We start from the raw sequence: 19117 nt of genomic DNA, 5'->3' as shown, positions 1-19117 counted from the left end.
CGGAGCCTGTGCTCCGCAACGGGAGAGGCCACAGCGGCGAGAGGCCCGCGTACCGCAAAAAAAAGAGAGAAAGGATGGAGTTAACTACCACTGGTGTCAGGCAGACAGAGAGAACTCAGCATGCGGGTATACACTCAGGATGCAGGAGGGAATGAGTTTTGTTCCTTTCAGGGCTGGGACGTCTTGGACACATCACTTCCCCTCTCTGGGCCTCCGTTGCGCCCTCAGAGCATCGGTGGGGGTTGGACTGGATGGCCTTGAAAGTCCCTCCTATTTCAGGGTGTGTGGCTCAGTGTTATCGGTTTGGGTTGTTTGGAGAGGCTGGGGTCTGTGCGTGGGACATCTCATGGGCGGGGACCCATGTGAGCAGCTGCACACGCCTGTGGGTATTTGGGGGTGCATCCTCCTGTTTGTGGGGCCCGTGGGTGTTGGCATGCCTGCACGTGCTCTCTAGCTCCGCTCTGTGTCAGTGTGTGTGAGAGAGCGTGTGAGTGTGGGTGTGCACGTGATGGGCGTCCGTGGGTCTGTCTGGGCGGGGGTGGGGGAAAGTGGCATTGCTGTAGGCTTCTTCCTGAGGCTCACACACTCCTCTTGCTTTCACTGCTCTGAAATAGCATCTGGACCAAAGGCCCATGAATATTTCACAACGAAAATTCTGTGACCTGGACTTGCCTGCTTCTGATTTCCCAGCAGCTTCCCTCCTCCTCCTGCCCAGGCCCCAGCAATCCCTCCTTCGGAGCTCTTGCCGGGCTGGCCCCCTAGTCCCCCTCATTAGCTTCCTCAAAGCCAGCCTGACACAGGCCCCCATGAGACCCCAGACTTGGGGGGCACTCTCTCCCCACCCCAACCCCCACATCTTTAGTCAAAGTCCACCGGCTTCAGGCCTTAGATGTTCACCCTGTCCCGTTTCTGCCTCCTCTTCCCACTATCCTTCTGACTTGTCTGGCCAGGGCCACAGAATCTCAGCATCCTTGAGCCCTGGCACCCAGGTACCCTCTCTTTCCATCCCCAGATCCCAAGTTAGATATTTTTAACCCTAAATTTAAACCATCAAATGTCTCCCCAATTGCTTCTGTTGGATGAGACTCAACCAAGTCCTTCTTAGCCAGGGCTCTTCCCTTTCCCCAGCCTCTCCTGCACACACTGGAAAGATGAAGCTTCTGATCACACCTCAAGCCAGCAAGACACCCCAGCTTGGGATTCTTGTCCCTCCGGTCACCCTAGCCCCTTGATTTCTCCCCTAACCTGCTTGGAGAACTGCTTCTCTGACCTGATTCCTCCCTGATGACGTCTACCTCACAGGAGCCAAGGGAAAGAGACCATTTGTCTACAAGGTTGCTGTGTACAGGTGTGCAGGCTGTACACTGCACAAGGGCGATCAGCTGAGGGGGCAAGTGTGAGCTGAAATCCAGCCTTATGCTCTGTTTGCTAGTGTTTGCTGTGGTCTGGGGCTGGGTTCCCCTGAGGAAGAGGTGCCTCTTTCAGATTTACCCCAAGTCATGTTTGGGCTGGCTGTGACCACGGCTGTCCGCGTTACTCCTCCTTGCAGGGGAAAGAGGGAACTGCTCTTCCTGAAGGAACAGAGCCTCAGAGAGAACGGTTAGCCAGGCTGGAGGCCTTCCCCAGGCTTAGCTCCTCAGGCATAGACAAGTCAGGGTCGTCTGTAGCTGCTTCTCCTGGACAAATGAGGAGGTGGGGTGCCATCAGCACCCACTCCTGGCCATCAGATTTCACCTGTCCTGCCTGGGACTCCAGGGTCACAACCCTGTTCCTGAGGTTTCAGCTTCTTGTCCTGGGAAAACAGCAAGAAGCACTTTGATAGCATGAAATGGTTGCCCTTTTTCTAATCCTCCTGGCCCTGAAAGCCTGATGGTTCTAAGCCCTCCTCCCACTTCTGAGGACCTGAGCCAACAAATCTTACAGAAGATAAAATAATAGAATTTTTTAATAAATTTTTTTTTTTTTTTTCCCGAACAACTTCTGTTGATCTTCACCACACAGGGGCCATGGTGGAGAGGAAAGTTCTCTCCAGGCACCTTAAAAAGTGTCCATAGGAGAAAAGTATTTCTCCAGTGTCGGAAGGTTGAGGGGTGCTAGGATAAGCAGGGGCCTAAGGTTGGCCCGGCCCCGACTGAAGCATCCCTCCCTCCAAAGGGCTCCTGGGCAGGGCTCCCTTCCCGGGAGCTTCCAAAGGCTCTGCTGGTGGAAGATGCTCTGCAGAGAAAGCCCTTCCCGAGTCCACCGTGGGCACTGAGAGAAGGGGTCAGCGGCTGCCTGGGGTGCCCACCCCAGCCTTGGGATGGGGGCGGGTTAACGGCCAGAGCTGGAGAGAACAGGGCTGAGCCACCAGATGTGTCCTCCTGGGGCTGCCATAAGCCAGCAGCCTGGGAGGCAGGGAGAGGTGGCCTGGTCCCAGGGGAAGAGAGCTGGGAGGGGAAAGAAGGCAGCACGGCCCGCCGGCCAGAGGGCGGGGACTGGGCCAGAACCGCCGCTGGCGATGGGGGATGAGGGAGGAGGGGGAGCGAGACACCCCGGCCTCTTCAGTCTCAGCACCGCAGTCAGAGGTGGTGGGGGACCAGGAGCAAGGCGCAAAGCAGAGGGGCGGGGAGCCCGGCCGAGAGCGCGGGGCCGCGGGAGTCCGGGGTCGCCTGGCAGGCAGCGCCGGGGCACGTCTGCTCGCCCCGCTGGTCCTCGCCCCCGTAGCCCCCCCAGTAGTCGTCCTCGGTGGGTGCGTCCCCGCCCTGGCGCCCCCGCGGGTCTTCGGCCGGCAGGTCTCGGTAGAGGGTGGAGGGGTCGGCGGGGGGCGCCCCGGCCTCGGCCACCCCGTACAGGTGGTTGGACGAGCTGTTGCCGCGGGCGCGGCTGCCGGGCCGCGTGGGCACGGCGGGCGGGCACGCCTGGAAGTCGGCCTCGCGGAGGGCGCGCAGGTCGCGGCCCTGGCGCTCCGGGGGCGTGGCGCAGGTCACGTCGGAGCTGGACACGCGCGCGCGCTGGAACCAGGCCCAGAGCGGCCGCGCGCGGCAGTCGCACGCCCAGGGGTTGGCGTTGAGCCGCAGGAACTCCAGCGCCGGCAGGTCGGCGAGCGCCTCGCCCGGCAGCGAGGCCAGGCTGTTGTTGAACAGGTAGAGGATGGTGAGGCGGCTGAGGCCGCGGAAGGCCGCGCGGTGCACGCCCTGCAGCCGGTTCCCGTGCAGCAGCAGCCGGTCCAGACTGCCCAGGCCGCGGAACACGTGCTCCGTGAGCAGCCGCAGGCGGTTCCCGTGGAGGAAGAGGTGGCTCAGGTTGGCCAGGTCCGCGAACAGGTCATCCTGGGGGGGTGGGTGTGGGGGTGGGGGTGGGGGTGGGGGGCGGAGGGGAGAGAAGAAGAGTGGTGAGTGGTTCTGACACAGGCACCGAAGAAATCTGGGAAAGAAGGGGAGCATTGTGGTAGAACAGAAGGGGTTTGACCTTCTGATTCATAGAGTCCTGGGTTCTAATCCTGCCTCCTCTAACCTATTTAGAGGTTAATGTGAGAAACGCAATATAGTTCTTAAAACTTTGGGGGTGCATCAGAATCCCCTGCAGATGCCTGAGCCCTGCCCGCAGGGTTTCTGATTCAGCAGGTCTTGGAGCGGGGGATGGGGGGTGGGGGGTGGGGGTGGGGGCGCGCGGGGGTGGGGGATGAGATTCTGCACGTCTTTACAAGTTCCCAGGTGGTACTGACGCTGCTGGTGGGAGGACCACACTTGGAGAATGAGCACCTCTGATTTGGCGAAGTATGCAGACTTCCAGACTCCCTGACTTCCAAATCCTGGCCTTATTAACTGACACTTGAGCGAGTCACTCAGTATACTTGTGACTCAGTTTCTTCATCTGTAACATGTGGAGATTAAATGAAACAACATGTATTAATACATGTGGTGGGCATTCTGTGAGTTAGCCATTCTTGTGAACTTGGCCAAACCAGCAATCTGTTTCCTCGTCTTTAAAATGGAGGTGAGTGTACCTCCCCCCTGGGTTTGTTTTGAGTATGAAAGAAGACAATCCCCATATATATCAGATGGGTGAAGTGTCGGGCACAGGGCCTGGCACATTGGCATTCGGTCCAGTGATGAAGCCCTCAGGCTCAGGAGTCAGCAGAGCCCCAACTCAAATCCAGCTTGCCCTCTTCCCAGCTGCGTTACTTTGGACAAGTTACTTAGCCTCATCGAGCCTCAGTTTCCTCAGTGTGTGTAACTCAGAGAACAACTCTTTCAGCAGGCTGAGGGAGGGTTACATGAGATCCTGTAAGGATGCCGTACCCGGTGGGCACACACACCACCATCAGTAAATGGTGGTTATTATGACAATAGTGTCTTAGTTAGAATTAGGTCCCATCCATTTTCCTCTAATAGGGGAGCTTCCTGGGACCCCAGAGTTCTGCTACGGGGCTGGGACATTAAGGGGACCATATCAGCTCCACCCTACAGAGGCAGCAGGGGAGGGGAAGGAAGCCTGCTGCCCCATGCCCTACATCACTGTTCCCTTAGAGGGGCTGTCCCACCGGCCCAAGGCTGGGCAGTCTCTGAATCAGACCATATTAGTGCTGGAAGGACCTTGAACTGTGGTTCAGGGGAGTGGAGGAGTGGGTCTGCTCCATGGAGGGGAGAGACCAGGGGGCCGGCGCTGCCTGTTAACCAGGTCACCAAGGTACTGGTGATGATTAACCAGATTTGGGAGTTCGTGCTTCTGGGTGCACCAGCCTAGCCTACGTTTGTGCAGAGGAGAGCACTGAGACCCAGAGACGTGAAGGGCTTGCCAGAGGGGGGACCAGAGCCCCAGGACTGAGGTCCTCCCCTCTTGTGGAGGACATCACTGTGGTCAGCAGACCCCGGGGGTCTGGTTCTGGGGGACTGGGGAATCCTCTGTGCTCAAGCCAGCTCACCCTGGATTCCTGTTTCCTGGCGGTGCCTCTCCCACCCTTCCCTGCCTGAGGAGATGATCCCCCCACCTCACCCAGGAGTCTGGTCTCAGGCTCTCAGGTGGGGGGAGGGCGTTGACTCCCAGCCCACACTCAACAGCCTCCGCCTTCCTGTGCTGCATTTTCTCGCCCCCTCCCATCTGGCTTCCGCCCTCTCTGCTACAGGAACTGAGCCTGCCAAGAACCCTCCTCTTGGCCACATTGAGATCCGTCCCCCTCAACCTTCTCGGCTGCCTGTGACACCAGCTCTCTCCACCTCCTGCTGCCACGGCCCCGTGCCCAGCTCAGGTCTCCAGCGGAGGGCTCTCTGCACGTCTGTGGCCTCAGCCTGGCCCAGCGTGGCCTGGTGTCCTTGTCCTTTTCTTCTTGGCCCTCCCAGTGGGCTGAATCCCTTCCACTCAAACATCTAATTAGGGTTTCTTTTTTTTTCCTTTTTTTTTTTTTTTTGCGGTATGCGGGCCTCTCACTGCTGTGGCCTCTCCCGTCGCGGAGCACAGGCTCCAGACGCGCAGGCCCAGCGGCCACGGCTCACGGGCCCAGCCGCTCCGCGGCACGTGGGATCCTCCCGGACCGGGGCACGAACCCGCGTCCCCTGCATCGGCGGGCGGACTCTCAACCACTGCGCCACCAGGGAAGCCCGGGTTTCTCTTTTTAACGGAGTGTCAGCAAGAGTAGGACACACCCAGAGTTACCTGGTCAAAGGATAAATCTGGGGTGCGGTGGGGTGTAGAGGGAGCAGAGCTAATTGACACTGTGGGGACTTCCAGAAGTCAGGAAGGGAAGACCGAAAGTTCAGAGATGCTAGGGAATTCAGGCACCTTTGACCGACAGCCCCAGTTTGGGGGCTACAGGATTCCTTGATTCCAATCTCCTTCTCCTTCCCCTGGCGAAAGCCCTGCCCCTCCTGCTCTGAGCCTCAGCCTGGGGGTCCGTTCCCCCAACCCCCATCCAAGCTGTTGCCAAGTCCCGTTGTCACTTCCTAGGCCGCAGCTCTCAGATTCTGTCCTTCCTCTGAAATGGTTCTCTGTGCATTAATAAGCTCTTGACCTTCACAGCCCTCCCCCTCCCCCACCACACTCCCTATCCCACCCTCCCTCTGGGCAGAGAGTGTCAAAGTCATCCTCTTCCATTTTGAAAACCACATTTCCCTCACCTCCCCCTGGCCGGTTCCCATCTCTCCGAAGCCATTTGGAACCTCAACGCAGCATCCCTGCCCGCTTCCCTGGACAGCATCCTGTTCTTAACCTTGCCTCCCTCCAGCCTTCCAGCTCCAGTCTCTGGCACTGGTCAAATCAGCTGCTGGGCTGTGTGACCTTGGGCAGCTCCGGGCACCTCTCTGAGCCTCGGTTGTTTTTCATCTGTGAAACAAGGGACTTGAGATCGTTGATCATTAAGATCCATCCTCATCTGATATTAATGAGCAAGTGAGTCCCGGAATGTACCTCATTCATTCAAGAAAGCTGTACTGAGTGTTTGCTCCGTGCCAGGCACCCCTACTCACGGAGCTACGCTGGGTATCATCGCCATCATTTGTGTCAGCAGCTGACTAACCGAGCGCTTACCGTGTGCCAGGCTCTGTGCTACACAGATCCCATGTAGTAACCGAATCATCACAGCCCCGTGAAGCAGATAATTTTTTTGGGGGGGGGGGCTGCGCCATGTGGCATGTGGGATCTTAGTCCCTGACCAGGGATCGAACCCATGCCCCCTGCATTGGGAGCGCGGAGTCTTAACCACTGGACCGCCAGGGAAGTCCCGTGAAGCAGATAGTATTATTGTCCCCCTTTCAGAGGTTAGGAGAGGGAGGCTCAGAGAAGGCAAGTGACTGGTCTAGAGTTCAAGAGCCAATATGTAGTGGAAGGCAGACGTGAACTCTGGAGGCAGAGCTCTGAACAGTTGCACTTTGGAGTCAGACAGACCTGGGCTAATTCTAGGCTGTGCCCTTTACGAGTTGGGTGACCTTGGATGGGTGCCTTAACTTCTCCGAGCCTCAGCGTCCTCAGCCACTGAATGGGGGAAATGACGCTTACTCTGGACTGGACACACTAAACCCCTTTCAAGTAGTATCTCCTTTAATCCTCACAACGAACCCCTGAGTTACAGGTCATTTTTTCCGTTTCACAGATGTGTCCACTGAGGCTCAGAGTGGTTAAGTAACTTGCCCAAAGCCACAGAGCAAATCCGATCTGCCTGAATGTAAAGACTGCTCTTTTACGCCACGCAGGCTGCTCTAACAATTAGAAGAGAGACAGGTGCCTCTATCATCTGGTTCCACTGCAGTAGGAAATATGCTCCAGGAGAGCAGGGACACTGTTTTTTTTCACTTCTGAATCCCTGGCACCCAGAACACTGCCTGGCATATAGTAGATGCTCAGTAAGTATCTGTGATGAACGCACCTGGCACAGTGCCTGGCCTACAGCAGACAGTCTGTGAGAACCTCCAGTCTACCCCATTCCCACTTCCACCTTCCTTATCCTGAAAAGCTGCGGTCCTCTTGCCTCCTCCAGATCTCTCCTCTCGGGGTAGGCCCGGTGCCATCTTGGGTCACACCTGCACCCTGCGGATCTCAGCCCAGCCCGCATGCTTCCGCATCTGCCTGTGGCATCTCCCAGCCTAGTTCCTCCAGGCAGTTCACAGGCAGAGGCTGTCTCTTTCTTTCTCTTCAGTAATAGGGCCAGGTGTGAAGATGTTTCCTTCCCAAGATGCCCCCTACCATTCGTGCCAGGGGTGTGCAGAACCAACCACTTCCCATTTCAGAAGACCCCAGTGTCTACTCAAGGTCTCCCCTGCCCAGGTCTTTCCTGACCCCAGGCCCTGGCTGCCATCTGTGATGGAGGATCAGGTCATGATGACAAAATTTATTCAGCACTTAACTATGTGATTTATATATACGAACTCATTTACTCTTTACAGCCATTCTTTATGGAGGGTATTATTTTTATTATTCCCATCTTAAAGATAAGAAAACTGAGGTTCAGAGGGGGCAGCAACTTGTCTGAAGTTAAAGAAGTCAGAGAATAGCAGAGCAGGGATTCAAACTCAGGCCTGCTGACCCCAGATTCCTAATCTGAACAACTAATATATGTTGCTAAGGAGGTCAGGATCTCAGTAGTAGTGGTTGTTGCACTACTAGTAATAATTAACAGTAATAATGACAGCACCCATATATTGATGTGGCCCTGTGCTAAATTTTAATCCTTACAAAACTTCTGAGGTGAGTATTATTGTTAATTACGATCGTGAGTGCCATTTTACAGATGAGGAAATGCCAATGGAGAGAGTAATTTGTAATGAGTAATTTGTCCAAAGTCGTATAGGAGCCAGGATTTGAACTTAGGTCTGGCAGACTCCAAAGCATGTGCTTTCAGGGACTTCCCTGGTGGTGTAGAGGTTAAGACTCCACGCTCCATTGCAGGGGGCGTGGGTTTGATCCCCGGTCAGGGAACTAAGATCCCACATGCTGCGCAGTACAGCCCAAACCAAAACAAAACAAAGCGTGTGCTTTCAAAAGTGAGCCTGCTCTGCTGTCCTTCTGAGTACCATTCCCCCTGCACCTGGTCAGCCCCCAGGGGAGAGTTCTGAATGATAAAAATGGCCTGAAGTGTCATCAGTCTACGAAGGCTCAAGTGCCACCAGCTCTTCCTGGTTGTGTGGCCTCAGAAACTTCCATTTTTGTCCCCACTGCCCCTAACCATCCCTACTGCCAGCCTGTTGTGAGGTGTGACGTGATCCTGAGAACACGTTAAGCCCCCAGGCACAGGGACAATGACTTAAGAGACTTTGGGACCCTTGGTCTCAGCTTCCTCGTCTGTAAAGGAGTATAAACCATCTCCCGACAGGGCTGTAGGAATGAGATGAGGTGACTGAGCACACTTTGGAAACCATGCGGTGCAAAGTTAGGAAGAAGAAAAAGGAGGGAGTGTTCTGGGACCCACCCATGGTCTCAGTATAATCCTTGAAGTTGACCCATATCTTCAGGATAGGGTCCAAGATGGGCCATTTCACTGAGACCAGTGTTAAATGAGGCTTGTTTCTCTTTTAAAAATAGTATCCTAACAAGCATTTATAGCGTGCCCAGCGTATGCCAGGTGCTGTTCCAAGTGCTTTACAAATTATTCATGCACTTAACACTTGTAAAATCCCTAGAAGATGGGTGCTATGGCTACCCCCATTTTACAGATGGAAAAACTGAGGCTCGGGGAGGTTAAAAAATGCCACACACTTGTAAATGGCAGAGTTGATACCTGTAAAGTCCTTAGCACAGCGCCTGATGCATAGTGTGCCTGCTAAGTGCCAGTGGGCTATTATTATCATTACTTACGCAATAATAATAACACACATTTTCCCAACATACTGTACGTTTTACTTCTTGTCTCTCCCCGCCACTAGAATGCCCTCTGCGAAGGCAGGAGTTTCGTCTGTTTTGCTCACTGCCCTTTTCTCAGCACCAAGCACATTCTGGGTGCTCAATAAATGTTAAATTATTATTGCTATTGTTGTTGTTATAATTATCAGCCTCAAATCCACCCGTTAGGCCTCAACCTGGGATGGGGAGGAGGAAGTGCCTTCCGGGTTGGTGTGGGGAGAGGGGAGAGTTTGGATATCCGGAGGTTGTAGCCGAGGGAGAATTTTCTCCCAGAGTGGCTTGGAGGGTGTGTTATTGCTTCCTGGGGAAATAGAATGGGAGGATTTGACTGTCAAACAGTCAGCATAACGACAATAATCAACAATATTTAGATCAATAATAACAATAAATAGCAATTACTGTTATTCCTTCCGTTTTCAGAGCATCCATTTTCCAGCTGCTTAACAGCTCTTTACCCTTTGCACTGAGACGACAGCTTCGGGGGATAGGTTTGGGGGACGGAATCCAGAAGGGGCAGGGTTTCCCCTTGTCCCACGACCCAGTGAGGTGGAAAGAGGTAGAACCTTCTATGGGATACCAGTTGCAGTGGCTCTGCCTTCTTGCCCACCTCCCCGTGTTGCGGGAGGGCGTGGGGGTGGGTGAGAAAAGCCGCCACGAAGCCCTTTGGGCTGGGGTGCCTGGGGAAAGGCAGAGTCCCCTGAAGGCAAACAAGGGGGAGAGGAGAGATCACAGAAAGAGACACACACATACACCCAGACAGACATGGGGGTGTGTGTGTGGAGTGGGCGTGTGAAGGGAGACAGATGGGGGAGGCAAGTTAGTGAGCGAGACAGATAGGGACAGAAAGGGAGAGACAGACAGACAGGCAGAGGCAGTCAGATGGGGGTGGGGTGTTAGTGACAGAGAAAGATAGACGGAGGAGACAAAATAAAGAAAAGCCCCTGGAGAAAGTGGGAGGGACGGAAACCTAGGGAAGGGACAGAGAAATAGAGAGAGGTGCTGAGACGGAGGCGGGAAGGCGAGCAGGGACAGAGGGGCCCAGAGGCCCCGCGGAGAGAGGCAAGCAGAGGACCGCGTGTGTGTCTGTGCGTGCGTGTGCGCGTGCGCGCGCGCGCGCCGGGCTGGGGCCGGCTCACCTGTAGGTGGAGCAGGCTGTTTTCCTGGAGGTAGAGGTACTGCAGGCTGACCAGGCCGCGGAAGATGTTGCCCGGCAGGCTGCTGAGCTGACAGCGGTACAGATGCAGCGACTGCAGCCGCTCCAGGCCCTGGAAGGTGTCGGGCTCCAGAGAGCGCAGGTACCGGTTGTCGCCGAGGTCCAGCTCCTCGAGCGCCTGCAGGTGGCGGAAGGTGCCCGGATAGATGGCGGAGAGGTTGTTGGAGAAGAGCCACAGAGTGAGCAGGTGAGGCCCGAAGGTGCCGGGCCGCAGCGTGCGGATGAGGTTGTTCTGCAGGAAGAGGCGCTGCGTGCTGGGCGGCAGGGACAGCGGCACCGACGAGAAGTTGTTGGCCTGGCAGCTCACGGTGGGCGGGGACGAGTAGCAGGTACAGAGCATGGGGCAGCTGGGGGCAGCTGGGGGCAGGGCCAGGAGCATCAGCAGGAGGCAGGCCGGGGCGGGACCTGCGGGGAGGGCGCGGGGGAGATCTCTCTGGGCGGGCTGCGAGCGTGCGAGTGCCAGCCAGGGAGGGGCCCGGCCCACCCACCCCGAACGCGACCCTTTCTCAGAGCCTTGCGTTTCTAGCTTGGGTGGGGGGTTCTGGGTGCAACCTCAGAGTCGCGAGAGGCCCTGGCCACTTCCGCTTTTGGAGGCTCCTGGTATATTCAAGAATAAAATGCCAAGAGGACGTTGTAGGAAGCCCTGTGATAGGTTGAAAGTTGTTTGATGAGTGATCGTCTACTTTCATTCCTGTCTTCCCTATGGTAGGTTTGACCACGACTTTGGTCTTGAGACTTGGGCTGGACAGTGCTTTGCTGGAGGCAGTCCTATACAACGATGTCCTATATAGGGTATTTAGCAGCACCCCGTCCTCTACCCATCAGATGTGTAACACCCCTCCCCCCGCCGTTAGGATAACCTACGATAACCGAAATGTCTCCAGATGTCGCCAGATATCACCTGGGGAGCAAAACTGACTCCATTTGAGAACAGGTGGAACTAAATTGAGACCCTCTGTGAATCTAAGGCCCATGTAAAATGGCCCTCTGGCTGCCTCTGGGGTCTGGTCTTGCTGGCCCACTGGTGACCACAGCCCTCCTCCCTCATCTCTCCACACTGGAAGGGATCTTAGGAACCAAGGGACAGGGGGTCTCCAGCCACCTGCAGCAGAATCATCAGAGGGTCCTGGAAAGAATGCTGCTTCCTGGGCCCTGCCCGTGCAGAATCAGCATCCCTGGGGGAAATAGCCCGGGAATCTGCATTTTACACCCCAGGCTCTTCTCATTCAAAGTCACTTAAAAATTCTTTTTCAGGACTTCCTTGGCGGTCCGGTGGTTAAGACTCTGCCCTTCCGCTGCAGGGGGCACTGGTTCGATCCCTGGGGAACTTCGATCCCTGGGGAACTACGATCCCACTTGGTGCGGCCAAAAAAATCACAATAATTTTTTTTTTTCAAAGTAACTTTTGAAGGTTGTCTATGATCCAGCCTTCTTATGATATAGATGGAGACGCAGGCCCAGGGAGGCCCAAGGGCCTGGGGGCTAAAGAGTCGTGTCTCGGCCTCCGTATCCCTGAGCTATAGCAGGGGCTCTGGGGCCCCCTCATCCATCCCTGTCCCCTGGCCTTCTGACCCTCACGGCAGCTGATGCAAGTTCTGGGCTGGAACTAGCTTGACCTCTACCCTTGATCGTGACTTCCGGATGAGTCTCGGGATTTTCATCCGGCAGGTTTTGCGCTCCAAAAGCCACGCAGTCATCCTCTGGGCACACGTGGAATGAGAACCTTCTGCGCCCAAGTGTGCTACCGCCTGCGAAGGCGGAGGAGGACCTTCGCCCTTGGACCCAAGGACCTGAGACCCTGGGTCCTCAGGGCAGAGCCTGAGGGCTCCGTGACTTTCACTGACGCCTGGTGTCAGAGGTGGCTGTGTGCGAATGCGCGTGGGAGCCGGGTGCCCTCTACACAAAGTGCGGCTGAGCCCGGGGTGGGCACATGGCACCGACAGGCCCCGCGTGTGGCGCGCACATCACGGAAGCTGGGCTGTGCCTCCTCCCGCGGAGGCGCGCAAAGGTGCAGGGTGGGGGACCCCGGCGCCACGTCACCCGGCCCACGGCGAGCGTCCCGGCCCCTCCCCGCGCCGCTGCGCGCAAGCGTGTGCCGGTGGCCCTCCGCGTGTGTGTGAGTGCCGGGCCCCGTGCGTGTGTAGGCTGGGTGTGATGTAATACTCGGTGACACAGCGGCTGCTGTTCCCTTCGTTCACACCACCTCCGCGTTTCTCGGCCCTTCTCACCCCTCCCCCGTGCGGCGTTTCACGAGCACTTTCTCCTCCCGAGTTTTTCCACATTGGGTGGAAGAGCATGTCTCTCACCCCTCAACCCAACCAGGCAGGGGTGGGGTGCGGGAGCCCGGTAGGGAGCTCCCTGGGTGGGTTTCAGGAGGGCTGAGGTTTGAGGCTTAGAACGGGAGACCTTGGAGGTGGAAAACCCTCCAGGTTCATCTGGTTCGAGCTCTGGTTCTACTGAGGTGATGGCTGGGGCTCAGAGAGGGAAAGTGACTTGCCCAAGGTCACACAGCAAACGTGACTGGCAGGGCAAGGACTAGAAAGGAGTCTCCTGATGAGCGGCCAGAGCATTTCCCTTCCTGGTGGAGTCACCCTCTGGGCTCGCTTCCCCAAGGACTTGACACCAGAGAAAGCCAAATCCCTCTCTGATCCCTTAATCCCACCCCTTATCCACAAGCTCACAGGGTGTTCATTCAGAAGGCCGCCAGCCCTCCAAGGATTATGGAGCTCTTTCCTCAGCCTCTAGGGCCAGCTGTTAACCCAGGAGAGACAGAGGGAAGGACACGTGATCCCAGAGTGCCCCAGAGTCAGGAGCCAGTCTCCTGGCACCAGGGTCTCTTCCAGCCTGGAGGCCGAGCTCAGCAGGGGCTGGCAGGGGCCCCACTCATTCCTCTAGCCCACAATTCCCTGGCCCCCTGCTTGCCCTCATTAGGGGGCTTCTCTCCTATTTCCCCGCATCCCCCCCCTCTTGCCCCCGTATCTCCCCCCATCATGGTCCACCTCCCCAAGGCCAAGATGGTGCCCCCCGCGGGCTCTTTGAGGGGGGACCCTGAGCAGGGGGCCCCCTCCGTGACAGCTGCTGCGTAACAGTGACTCTGTTGCCATTTCTGGTCCTCGCTGCTGCCTTGCAAAGCAGCTGTAACCCAAGGAGCCTCATCCATAATTCAGGCTGCGGCTCTCACTGGAAGGAAGCGAGGAGGAGGGGCAGGTGGGCCTCTAGATTGCTCTGCCCCCCGGGCCTGGCTCCAGTGCCCCTGGGCAGAGGCAGCAGGGCCTGGCGAGCTGTGCCTTTCTCTCCCTCCTCCGCCCTCAGCCCCTGCCCAGCGTGTGCCCTCTGCCTTGCCACCACCGTCGCCTCCCCACGCCCCGCTCCTCCCGGCTCTTCACCAGCACTCCTTCCCTCCAGGCCCGGGTCTTGCCTCTCTCCCCGAGGACCACAGTTCCACTCCGGCCCCCATTTTGTGAATCCCTGGCAAAGACGGGGGAAAGATGCACAGCGTGCCGGAGCAGGAAGGTGGGGGACACCTCATCGGCCATCAGGAGCAAACCCGTTATTTCCCAGGCCACACCACTGTGGACTGGAGAGGGGAAGAGTTCGTTTCTGAGGGAGCAGCCCAGGCCCTGACCGAATCTCTGTCAATCCACCTTCCGTTGTCTTTCTCGAAGGCTTCATCGTATGCCCCCACTACTATCTGGGCCGATTCTAACAGCCTCCCCACCCTCTCTGCTCATTCCAACCATCCTCTTTTTTTTTTCTCAAGTCAGCAGGTGATGGCTAGAGTTGCAGGGGAGCATAGAGCAAGGGTGGGCAGAGACCATCTGTTCTTAAACACCTACTGTGTGCCAGCCACTGTATTTGTACATGTCTTTATGCATAGAATACAACATAACACGGCCCCGGTGAGATCAATATTATGGCTCCCAATTTGCAGATGAGGCGAGGGAGGCTCACAGACACGAAATGAGTTGCCTCAGGTCGTGCAGCTCGTACAGGGTGGAACCCAGATTGGACCAGTCCATGTCAAAAGGGACTCTCTGACCTTTCTTTGGGAGACCCCACGCCATCCACAGACACCACCCCTGAGAGTTACTGCGCTCGGGGTAAAGGGGGGGACAGAAATTGCACCCAGGTGCACAGGGCTGGGCCAGCAAGGACACCGGCTCTGTTTGGCTATTCAGGGTGAAGGCAAGGTAAAGGATCCAGGTTCTCTCCAACTTTCCCCTCCTGGGCTCCAGGCTGTGGTTGTTCTAGGGGACGGCCCACCTGGGAGTCAGGAAGAGATGACCAGTGTCCAGAAGATGTGGCCAGAACTGACCAGGGGAGGGAACGGAGAGAGGCCAGAACATGGTATTGATCCCCGAAGACTGAGGTGCCCAGAGCCAAAAAGTATCCATTCACTGAGGGCCCACTGTCAAGGACTCTGGGCTATCATCCTGGAGCGCCAAGGCTCACAAACAAAGTTCTCAGCCCGGGAGCCACCACTGAGTCCAGAGATCCCTGTGAAAGAAGAAACTTGAGAAGGAAGCAGACAGACCCAGTGTAGAGGCAGGAGACAGAGTGTCGACCCTCAGGGCACAGCGGCCTCAGGAAAAGTGCTCCCTGGAAAGGCAGTCAAGGCCTCTGGGTTTTTTTTTTTTTTTTTTTTTTTTGCGGTACGCGGGCCTCTCACTGCTGTGGCCTCTCCCGTTGCGGAGCACAGGCTCCGGACGCGCAGGCTCAGCGGCCATGGCTCGCGGGCCCAGCCGCTCCGCGGCACGTGGGATCCTCCCGGACCGGGGCGCGAACCCGCGTCCCCTGCATGGGCAGGCGGACTCTCCACCACTGCGCCACCAGGGAAGCCCCAAGGCCTCTGGTTTTGAAGGAGGGGCACAGGGTCCCAGACAAGAAGCAACAGCTCCACACCCAAAAGGGCTGGGCCTGCCGGGCAGATGCTGAGGTGGCAGGGGCTTGAGGAGCTGGGAGCCGGGGAACAGAAAGGAGGTGGTGATGACGCCAGTGACGCAGGGGCCTGGGGAGGCACCGACGCGGGCGATGGAGGTTTAGAGCTGCTGCAAACAGCTTCTCACTCTGCCAGAATGTAACACCCCAAAATAAGCAGCCACCGTGGCGGCGGCGGCAGGATCCCACGACGGGGCCCAGAGATATAAATGGCAGCACGGAGCCAGCCAGGGTGCCCACCCTCGGAGGCTGCCAGCCCACTTGAATGTCTTCCCCCTCACAGCCGCCCCCGAGGCCCTGAGCTCAGAGCCCAGGGTCTGGCCCACTGGCCACTCCCTGAGAGAAGGGAAGGGACAGGCAGGCGCTTTGGAGATGGAGGGCTTCCCACGTGGAGGTGGTTACCAGAAGTCTCTTTGTCTCATCCCTAGGCCGCCCCCCTGGTCTCTCTCTCTCTCTCCCCCTTCTCTTCCTTCCTCCTTTCCTCCCTTTCCAGCCCCCATCCCCATCCTGATCAACCCCAGCCCCTCTCCCATCTCTGGTCTCCCATCCGCAGCCCGAGAGCTCATTCCAAGCCTCTCCCCTGTTCCTGACACCCCATCTCTGTCCACCATCCCCGGCCTCCTCTGGTTTCTGGCTTTCTGAGCTTCTCACTCCCCATTCCTTCCCCATATGCCTAGGGTCCCAGCCCCCATTCTCTTTCCTCTTTCTCCCACCGCCAGGTTCTGGGTCCCTGGCCCTAGTCTTCTCCCCGCCGTCCCCTAATCTGGTCTCCCCTCTCTTTCCCTCTTCCTGTGTCCTCAGCAGGGTCTCACTTGCCTCCAAGCCTTTCCCGTCTAACCTTTATTCCTCCTCCTCCTCCTCCTCCTCCTCCTCCTCCTGCCTATCTCCCTCCCCTGACCGCTCTCTCCATCTTTGGCTCCTTCCTCTCTCCTTCCTTCTCACCCCTTCCCCACCCCACCCCCAATCTCCGGCCCACACCCTTGTCTGTCTGTCACTCAGTTCGTGGAACTATCCCTTTTCTAGCGCCCTCCATCCGTTCTACCGGGGAGGGCCATTTGGGTCTCCCTCTCCTCCCCCACCCCCCGGACAGCCCCCCACCCTCTTCCCTCGTGCTCCCCGGTGACTGTAAAGTGCTGAGGTACAGGGCACGAGAACTTGCTGAGTCGGCGCTTCCCCAGCCGGCCCGAGTCCTCAGCGTCCCCCAGAGCAGGTGGAGCCGGGACAGCAGAACCTGAACCTCCCTCCCCGCCCCCCGGGGCCGGCCCGCCTGCCCCCCGCGTCCCCCCTCGGTCACGAGTTCCGCGCACAGCCCAGCAGGCTCCGAGTCGGGTGCGCGGCTCCTGCCGGCAGCTCTGGGGCGGGGGCGGGGGCGGGGCCCGGGGCTAAGCAGTTTTCCTCCCAGGCTACCCCCACCCCCACTACGGCCCCACCCTCGCGCCCTGGCGGAGGGGGCGCCCCGCTTGCCTCCACAGGATGCTCTCTGCCCTCCCGCAGGCTGGGGTCCCTACCTTGCAGCAGGCTCCTGAGCCCGGGCAGCATCTTGTCTCGACGCTCGGGGGAGGGGGCGGCGGGGGGGAGGGCGCTCCCACTCGCTCCCTGAGCCGGCCAGACGGACGGCGGGGACTCCGCGGGGCTCCGGGAGGGCCCGGGAGTCCCCGGGCTGTGTGGCCGGGCCGCGGCGCTCTACCCTGCGCCCCCTGGGCTGCGAACCTCGGGAGGAGCCATCGGCCCCGACGGGACGGGGTGGGGCGCGGCGGGACGGGGCTCGAGCTGGCCGTCGATGCCCGGTGCCCGCGCCCCCCAGCAGCGCAGGCCGCGCGCGGTGTCCGTCAGTCCGTCTGTCCGTGCTCGCCGGCTGCTCGCCGAGGGAGAGTGGGGACGGCGAGGATGCTCTTCGCCACCACCCCCCTCCTGCACGCACTCGCTGGCTCCTCCCTCGCTTCCTAGCTGGCCGACTTAACCCCTTCCTGGCCACTAGGAGGCGGGAGCGGCTTTCTAGCCCCCTCCATCCAGGCCCCCTCTCTTTCCTGGGGGATCCGGAGGACTGTGTTCGATCGCCTTCACGGCGCCACGCTTCTAGAGAAATCCTTTCCTGGGGGGGGGGGGGCTGTGCGGTAGTGTAAGGGAATCCCAAGGACTTGCCCAGTTCCCCCCCTCCCAACTTTCTGGGAGGAGCCGGGCTCCGGGGTCACCTCCTCCTCCTTGCCGGGCCCCAGGCACCTTTGCCCAGGCCTGCAGTGTTCCTCTCCTCGGGGAGAGCTCCAAGATTCCACTTTTCCTTTCGTTCCCAGACCCCCAAGCCCTGAGTGTGTGCGACTATAAGAATAGTATATGCACGAGTTTGTGCGAGACCGAGTGCACATGAGCGTGCACGCGCGCGCAAGGACGCTCGTGCAGGTGTGACGGAGTGCTTTGCACGTTACCTTTTATACGGGCCGGGGAAAGCAGGGGCTCGTGAGTGTGCGAATGGATGAGCCGCTGTCAGCCGGCGCGCGTGTCTGCGCGGATGGGAAACGTGCGAGAGTTTGGCGCAAGCAAACTTGGGGATGGGTGGCCAGGCTATGTGTACTGCGGTGTGTGTATGCCCCTGAATGCATCTGCAAGCGGGTGCAAGTTTGGGTGCGCGTGTGTCTCATGGCCCGTGAGGGGGATAGAAGACTCAAAGGTGGGAGGAGGGCGTTGGCTTCACGGGAGCTTCTTCTGCTTCCTTTTAAAGAGGGGGGCATTCTGATCTCTTCGGGACCGCTTGCGCCCCTCGTGGCCTCGTTCAGGGCGATACCTGCAGACCCGCGACCTAAGCGTCTCCTTATAAAGGGGGCGATGCGGATCACCCTGGCCTTGACCTGGTCCAGGGCGTCGGGCATCCGGACCTTGGGAGCGGGACAGTCGCGGGGCAGGACAGTCGCGGGGCCCTCGGGGTAGCCGCCTCGGGGACAGTGGCCCAGCGGCGCAGGCCGGGTCGGGGCTGCTGGAGCGGCGCCGACGGCCAGAGCCAGGGAAATCTGCGCGAAGCCGGCCCGGGGAAGCGCGGGAGTCCCGGGCGGCCGCTCCCGCGAGCAAAGCAAAAGAACCCCCTCGCTCCTCCACCTGGCTCTCTGGCTCCTCCTCTGCCGTCTGTGCCAGAGCCCAACGCAGCGCCTGGCATACAGTCGGCGCTTTATAAATGCTGATCTCATTTTCCCATTCATTTTCTGTTCCATCCATCATCTCATTCTTCCCTCGTTCTCGTTCGATTTCTCTCATTTTCTCCTCCCGCTCTTATTCATAGTCTGTGGTCTCCGTCGCTGTTCCCTCCCTCCCTTCGTCCCCTCCTTACTCTCTCCCTGCCATTTCCTTCCTTTGTGATTTGTCTCTTTGTGTCGCTGTCCCCTCCGTCGCTCTCGCTGTCTGTCCGTGCCTCTGTCGCTTCCCTGCTGTCCCGTGCCCCCTTCCCTCCCTGGCCCTCCATCTCCGGGTCGGATGCGTGTCTCTTAGCTCGCTTCCCACGGGGTTTCGGGAGCGGGCTCCCCGCGCTCTTGCACCGCGACGCTCGGGCGCCCCCTGCTGGTCACGTCCTCTGCCCTTCCCGGGCTCCCAGGCCCCGCCCCCTCCCCGCCCCCGGCAACTAAGTTTCCTCTTCCGGCCCGTCTTGGGTTCGGGTGAGGTGGGAGTGAAAAGGGG

At 58.5% G+C, this 19117-nt stretch overlaps 1 protein-coding gene across 2 annotated transcripts; it reads right to left on the bottom strand.

Annotated features, from left to right (window-relative positions):
- Positions 1-1927: 1927 nt before the first annotated feature.
- RTN4RL2 (reticulon 4 receptor like 2) lies at positions 1928-17383 on the bottom strand. Of its 2 annotated transcripts, XM_067037253.1 has the most exons (4): positions 16966-17383; positions 14783-15016; positions 10443-10924; positions 1928-3308 (listed from the first exon to the last, which is right to left on the bottom strand). In XM_067037253.1, exons 3-4 carry the CDS (start codon positions 10896-10898, stop codon positions 2559-2561), a joined length of 1206 nt encoding a protein of 401 aa, XP_066893354.1. In that variant the 5' UTR covers positions 10899-10924; positions 14783-15016; positions 16966-17383; the 3' UTR covers positions 1928-2558. The 2 variants fall into 2 exon arrangements, with proteins under 2 accessions (XP_066893354.1, XP_058926475.1); XM_059070492.2 differs by lacking the exon at positions 14783-15016.
- Positions 17384-19117: the final 1734 nt, after the last annotated feature.

This window comes from Kogia breviceps, chromosome 7, assembly GCF_026419965.1.
Source record: "Kogia breviceps isolate mKogBre1 chromosome 7, mKogBre1 haplotype 1, whole genome shotgun sequence".
Classification (NCBI taxonomy): domain Eukaryota; kingdom Metazoa; phylum Chordata; class Mammalia; order Artiodactyla; family Physeteridae; genus Kogia; species Kogia breviceps.
Note: the sequence above shows the minus strand (reverse complement) of the source record. Positions and strands in the feature narration are given on the sequence as shown.